We start from the raw sequence: 7500 nt of genomic DNA, 5'->3' as shown, positions 1-7500 counted from the left end.
ATGTTCACTTACAGAGAGTGAGGGAGAGGTGAGAAAGTATTACAACAGTTGAATTAGCACTTTTGATAGAATTTCGCATTTGATATAATGTCAGTACTGGCCCTGCACTGCACATTCATATGTTTCTTTACTGGGTGTTTTAGTCCGTGCGTGTATATGCCTGCGTGTGTATTACAGCAGGGTGGGAGCGAGTTTGTTCCAGTCACGGTGAACCGTGCGGTGCTGAGGTCCATGTCTAGAAGAGACGTCCTGATCAAGCGTTGGCCCAAGCCGCTCAGATGGCAGTACTATCGCTCCCTCCTGCCAGATGTCAGCATCACCATGTGTCCGTCCTGCTTCCAGGTACAAACACATCATCAGATGTCAAGCTCTGCCTGTTTTGTGCTCTTTAAAGTGAAATGAGTTCTTCTGAAAAATGAAAACAGTAACAGTGCGAACAATGACACAATGCTAAGAATAAAAATTGGGGCCAAATTAGCATTAAGCATAAACAAACAAACAAACAAACAAGCAAAAACATCCTCAGTAGCTTCCATTGGTAATGATGTTTGAACTATGTTGCATCCTGCTTCCCGTGGTGTGCTTGTTCTGTGCCCTGATTCCGGCTGTTCTAAACTTGTCCTTCCTCCGTGTGCCCTTGCTGTTCGCCTCCATGTGTCTCTCTGTCTCTTAGATGTTCCACAGTGAGGACTATGAGCTGTTGGTTCTGCAACACAACTGCTGCCCTTACTGCCGTAGACCTTTCGACGAACCCAACTAACTTACCAAATGGCCTCATGACCCTGCATTTTACAGGGTGTATATATAGAGCCTATGGATTAGCCCAAAGTGAACGCGTATGTGATCCTTCTTATTGGTCAGTGCGTGTGAGTGTGTGTGTGTGTGAGAGGGTAGGTTTAGGGTGGTGATGATTCTCAAGCTGTAAGAAAAGCTCCACCTCATCTGATCTCTCTGATAAGATTAATGGAATCACTCAGCAAAAGGGGATTACGGGGGTTTGAAAGATACTGAAGTGTGCAAGATCCCATGCCCGGAACCCTTAATATGGTCATTCTCTCAGTCTTAAAAAGACTTTTTCAGTAAATGGTCGATCAGTTCATAAAACGCAACAATAAAATATTTTTAGATTTTATATATGTATGGTAAAAAAGCAGAACTACATTCCAAATATTTTACTGTTCTACTTAAAATTATCTATGTATGATTTGCTAAATTCATAGTTCAATTTCAGTTTTTGTTACACAAGTATCCTTTGTATTATTTTTTTCTAATTTATTAATGACCAATAAAAGGTTTTTTTATGTGTACCTTTGTCTTTGTATGTGGATATTTGATACTATACAGTACACTATTGCAAATGAAAAGGAAGTAATGAACAATTTGAAAAAGAATTTAAGCAAGATTTGAATGATCGGGTGTAGAGCGATGTAGTTGATATGATGCGAACTTGAAAATTTCTTGGCTAAGTTTTTCTGTTAGTAGTCTTTAGTGCAATACCTACTGCTTCCTCTGTCCTTGACCATCTTTAAGGATCACTGTTTTTTTTCTCTCTGACCTTAATCTGTCTTGCACCCCATTCCTCCAAATTATACCACTTCGCTGTAATCTCCCCCACACCATGGGTGCAGTTAATCCCACCAGGATGGGGGGGCATATAAGTGAGCTGTTCCGTGTCCCAGGGGAGTTTACCCCTCCGCTCATACAGCCACTCTCTCCCAAGGACTGTCCCTTTCCGTCTCATCCCAATTTTCCCCGGCGAGGGTGCCGCTTTCTTTCTCCCTCTCCTGCGCTTCAAGCCTTTGAGGATTTCCGTCCTCCCGCCGGCTTGCCCGTGCTTCTCTTCCCTTCCACATCTCCCCGTGGCTGCCATGAATGGAACGGAGGGCCCGAACTTCTACGTGCCGATGTCCAACAGGTCGGGCCTGGTGCGGAGCCCGTTCGAGGAACCGCAGTACTACCTGGCCGAGCCGTGGAAGTACTCGCTGCTGGCCGCCTACATGCTCTTCCTCGTGGTCACCTCCTTCCCCATCAACTTCCTCACTCTCTATGTCACTGTGCAAAACAAGAAGCTCCGCAAGCCCCTCAACTACATCCTTCTGAACCTGGCCGTGGCCGACTTGTTCATGGTGATCGGGGGTTTCACTGTCACACTCTACACCGCCTTGCATGGGTATTTTATCCTGGGTGTGACCGGCTGCAACATTGAGGGTTTCTTTGCCACCTTGGGAGGTGAGTAGGTTATGGGAAATGTACAGCAGTGGTGTCAAGGGTCAGAACAGGTTTACAACAGGGTTTTGTAGATGCGCTTTTGCTACGTGTTTCTTACGTTTATTTAAAAGCAGCCCTTTCCGTTCTTAAAAATGTATGCCAAAACAGTCAATAGTTTGTTTATGCATTTTGCTACAGTAGATATACAGTAATATATAAGGATGAGTTAAGATTCACCCCTGTAAAAAAAAAAAATCAAATGTGTGTTTTAGGTGAAATAGCACTGTGGTCACTTGTGGTCTTGGCTATCGAGCGCTACATTGTGGTGTGTAAGCCCATGGTGACGTTCCGTTTCGGAGAGACGCATGCCATCACAGGGGTTGGTGTTACCTGGATCATGGCCCTCACCTGCGCAGCTCCACCACTGCTTGGGTGGTCCAGGTAAGACAACAGCCACATAGCAGAAGCCTTGGTCCTCGGCAAGATGGCACAATTTGGCCTGAGTTAGTCTAGGTAACTGAGGTAAGTTAGACACCATGTCTAAGTTACCTCAGCAAAAAATGAAGGGCCAGAGAAAAATATCTAACGTCAGGCATTTATGATATCGGTGTCTAAACAGAACTGTAATAGATGCGGCATAACATTACTGTTACGTTTGTGTGCACTTGTGTTTACATAGATACATTCCAGAGGGGATGCAGTGTTCTTGTGGAATAGATTACTACACCCCAAAGCCTGAAGTGAACAACACCTCATTCGTCATCTACATGTTTATACTCCACTTCTCTGTTCCGCTCCTGATCATCTTCTTCTGTTACAGCCGTCTCCTCTGCACTATCCGTGCGGTGAGACGCACGCACGCACACACTCACGCGCGCACGCACAAAAACGCTACTGTCGCTGCCACTCGAGTAAGCCTGTTTTGTATGTCTGCATCATTTCTCAGGTAAACCGGGTTCATGCAACTCCAGTCCTGAAACCTGTTCGCCTCTAATGGCGTGTTAGGCCCGTAACCGAACTTTGCAGGGCAGCAGATCTCCAGGACTAGAACCAGGCACCCCTGAAGTAAACATTTCCGAGTATCACCGACACCGGTTGAATCCGCGGCTTGCTAATTTCCCTCCTTTTGCCTCCTCCCGTTTCTGTGCGCCTCCTGCAGGCCGCAGCCCAGCAACAGGAGTCGGAGACGACTCGGAGGGCCGAGAAGGAGGTGACGCGCATGGTGGTCGCCATGGTGGTCGCGTTCCTGGTGTGCTGGCTGCCATATGCCAGCGTGGCTTGGTACATATTCGCCAATCAGGGTGCGGAGTTTGGCCCCGTTTTCATGACTGCCCCCGCCTTCTTCGCAAAGAGCGCAACCTTGTATAACCCCGTGATCTACATCTTCCTCAACAAACAGGTAAGATGGAGTAAGACATGAATTGTGCCCGAAAACAATATTGTCTTTATTTTGTATCCAGCTTTTTGTCCCACGGGCTGGATTGTATATTTTGCTTGGTATATATTTAATGAAGTATTTCTTTAAAGAAGTATTAGTTCAGTGTTTAGTGAATTATTTATTTAGTAAATTATTTATTTACTGATTATTTAGCAAATTATTTATTTAGTAAATTATTTACTGATTATTTAGTGTAGTGTTTATTTAGTAATGGATTTATATACTGAGTATTTAGTGTAGTATTTATTTAGTTCAGTATTTTGGGGTCACTCCTCCTTCTGATATGCAGCATTGTTCTCTCTTGTAGTTCAGGAACTGCATGCTGACCACGGTGTGCTGTGGAAAGAACCCCTTTGGTGAGGAGGACACCAGCACCTCCACCACCCCTTCCACCCAGACCCAGTCCACTGCCGTCTCCTCGAGCCAGGTGGCCCCTGCCTGACCCCAACACTCCCAACCTCCAACACTCCCAGTCACAAAAAATCCAGCTGGGAAACTGCTGGAAAGTAGCCTCCTTTTGGCCAGATGTACATCTTCAGTTTTTCTGCCTCCAGTTGGCCATTACTCTATTAGTAGTACCGGTTTTTAAAATTTATTTATGGATGGTCTCCCAAAGGGTCAGCTGCTTCCACAGTCTGTATTCATAGAGTGATTTATTGTGCTAGTCATATACAAGTGAAATAATTAGCTAGTCATGTACACTTGGAAGAACAACATTTTTTTAATTATTATTTTAGAGGAGCTCAGGAGGACATTGTTTGCTACTGGGTAAATGAAGCAGAAGTTTTATGGTGTGTCATCCATCTAAACATGTCTTGTGATTTGTCTCCATTACCGTGAGACCCTTCAAGAGGTCAAACTTAAATTGACTACAATCATCTCCTCCAGTGTCCTCATTAATAAGTTGACAGTTTATTAGATGGTTTCTTGTAGTGAGGTGGTTGAATTTGTCGGCTTGTAGACCGAAACCTAAGGCTTTGCTCCTTAGCCGAGCCCATATCCCATCTCCTGGAAGAAGTCAGTGAGATGATAGGATGGGTAGCTCCTGGCAGACTAGAGGCACGTGAGCGCCTCCAGACAGCAAACATCTTGGGTCATGCGGTTCATGCAGGTATCACATACAACCTGTGGAGGGCTATGGAAAAGCGTGTTTGGTGCATACGTCTGAATGAGGTCCATTGGCAGAGGAGGTGCTAGGATGGAAGATATCTTAATGCATACAGGCATTTGACTTTTACTGTAAATTAATAACAACAACAACAACAAACCTGGCAAAAAGAAGCTGATGTATTGTGGTTCAGATCTGAAGTGAGCTGAAACTGTTTGTTTTCCCCTTGTCTTAACACCCCTGAATCCTCATGAAGGGATTAGAAATTTCTGAATATGTTGAATGTGATGCATTAGAACACACAAAACTGTCCAAGATGCCTCATTAAGTGAAAACACATTTAAGTGTTTGGTCCCCTAAATAATTCTCTCATGTTTGGCTTGATAATGAAACATTTATTTTAAATTAACAGGCACACATTGGTTAGTATATTTCATAGGTTTATTTGATAAAATTTCCCTCTTTGTCCACAAAAGCAAAAACAATACAACTTACACCTATCTCAGCAGACTATTAGACACAAAAATCCATAATAGTCATGATTGGTTCAGAATCTAAACCAGTAAGCTTTTCTAAAACCTTTCAAATAGTCTGCAGCTATGTTCTCCTCATACCTACAACCTGCGAATCTCAAAGCCACTGCTTTTGTAGGCTCCAGTGTTCAAACCCCTGTGAAGATTACGTCTTAATACCATCAAATCTTTTTTTTTTTTTCCCCCTTGAACACTAAACACAAAAAATTAATAGAAATGTAACATTGGCATGACAACACATCGGATTTGACCACTGCAGCCTTCCATTTAATGTAACCTTTGAACAGTACAAACTATGAGGATTCTCCAATATCTCATTCTTTTCACAATGAACTTATGACTATAAAAATCATACACAAAGCTATAAATATTGCTATGGAATTTTTTACTATACAGTCCAGTGCATCATTGGCTCTTCCCCAGAGTGGGGTCAGTGCGTGGAGTAACTGCAGGAACTCCTGGTCCCATATGTCCACATTTCAACAGCCTCCAAATACAAAATGAAGCGAAATCAGTCCGTCTTATGTGAACAGGCAAAATTAGATTAGATTGCATATCAATATCAATATCAATTACCAATCCCAAGCCAGCCATAGCAACAAATGTTTTTTTGTATTGTTTCCCTTGATTTTTAATTCATTAATTAATTTTATGTATTTGTTTGTGTTTTGTTATGCCCATTGTTTTATAGTCAATCACTACACAGTTTGCTTGTGCTGCGGTTTGCATTTTCATTGGCTGAGGGTGTTGGCCCTGAGCCGACGAGGAAGGATTTGGATTGGCCAGGGCTCAGGCTTCGCTGCAGCACTCATAGATGTTGTCTTCCATGAGGGCAATGACCTGATCAAACTTGTGCTGCAGCTGGGTACGCCTGGCGGTGGGGTTGGAGTCCAGCGCATTCACCACCTGTTGCGGGGCACATGAGCATATTGGAGAGAAACACGTTTAAATGAGATGTGACTTTTACGAATAAAGGTTTTTCATACACATTCATGCATTCCTGACCTTCACACCAAGGTTAAACAACACTACTTCACGACCTAGCAATGTGGCAAGAGAAGAGAGAAACTGAGGACACACACACACACACACACACACACAATGTCACAGACACACACACACACACACACACACACACACACTCTCTCACACACTCACACACACTCTCTCACACACTCACACACTCTCTCTCTCTCACACACACACACACACACACACACACACACACACACACACTGTCACAGACACACACACACACACACACACACACTGTTACAGACACACACACACACTGTTACAGACACACACACACACACACTGTCACAGACACACACACACACACTGTCACAGACACACACACACACACACACACACACACACACACAGTCACAGACACACACACACACTGTCACAGACACACACACACACACACAGTCACACACACACACACACTGTCACAGACACACACACACACACTGTCACAGACACACACACACACACACACTGTCACAGACACACACACACACACTGTCACAGACACACACACACACACACACACACACACTGTCACAGACACACACACACACACACACAGTCAGACACACACACACACTGTCACAGACACACACACACTCTCTCACACACACACACACACTCTCTCACACACACACACACACACACACTGTCACAGACACACACACACACACACACACTGTCACAGACACACACACACACACACACACTGTCACAGACACACACACTGTCACAGACACACACACACACACACACACAGACACACACACACACTGTCACACACACACACTGTCACAGACACACACACACACTGTCACACACACACTGTCACAGACACACACACACACTGTCACACACACACTGTCACACACAGACACACACACACACACACACACACACACACACACACACTGTCACAGACACACACACACACACACACACACACACACACACACACACTGTCACAGACACACACACACACACACACACACACTGTCACAGACACACACACACACACACACACACTGTCACAGACACACACACACACACACACACTGTCACAGACACACACACACACACACACACTGTCACAGACACACACACACACACACACTGTCACAGACACACACACACACACTGTCACAGACACACACACACACACACACTGTCAGACACACACA

General features: G+C 44.4%; 3 protein-coding genes across 5 annotated transcripts in view; 2 read left to right on the top strand and 1 right to left on the bottom strand.

Moving 5' to 3' along the window:
• Nucleotides 1-1709, top strand: part of ift122 (intraflagellar transport 122 homolog (Chlamydomonas)) — a 32327-nt gene extending 30618 nt beyond the window's left edge. The window contains exons 28-29 of one of the 3 annotated variants that reach the window (XM_081703578.1): nucleotides 181-342; nucleotides 674-1709. In XM_081703578.1, coding sequence (XP_081559704.1) covers nucleotides 181-342; nucleotides 674-760 — 249 coding nt within the window. In that variant the 3' untranslated portion in view covers nucleotides 761-1709. Of the gene's footprint in view, nucleotides 1-177; nucleotides 343-673 lie in introns of all 3 variants that reach the window. The other 2 variants (XM_035536134.2, XM_081703579.1) reach the window with 2 other exon arrangements.
• On the top strand, nucleotides 1699-4190 carry exorh (extra-ocular rhodopsin). The gene is made up of 5 exons (XM_027021129.3): nucleotides 1699-2229; nucleotides 2481-2649; nucleotides 2888-3053; nucleotides 3368-3607; nucleotides 3954-4190. Exons 1-5 carry the CDS (start codon nucleotides 1869-1871, stop codon nucleotides 4086-4088), a joined length of 1071 nt encoding a protein of 356 aa, XP_026876930.2. The 5' UTR covers nucleotides 1699-1868; the 3' UTR covers nucleotides 4089-4190.
• Nucleotides 4191-5181: 991 nt separating this feature from the next.
• Nucleotides 5182-7500, bottom strand: part of plxnd1 (plexin D1) — a 52378-nt gene continuing 50059 nt past the window's right edge. The window contains exon 36 of the mRNA XM_035536129.2: nucleotides 5182-6193. Coding sequence (XP_035392022.2) covers nucleotides 6077-6193 — 117 coding nt within the window. The 3' untranslated portion in view covers nucleotides 5182-6076. The remainder of the gene's footprint in view (nucleotides 6194-7500) is intronic.

Source organism: Electrophorus electricus, chromosome 20 (genome assembly GCF_041902795.1).
Source record: "Electrophorus electricus isolate QZ-2024a chromosome 20, ASM4190279v1, whole genome shotgun sequence".
Lineage (NCBI taxonomy): Eukaryota > Metazoa > Chordata > Actinopteri > Gymnotiformes > Gymnotidae > Electrophorus > Electrophorus electricus.
This window is presented reverse-complemented; position numbering and strand designations above follow the sequence as displayed.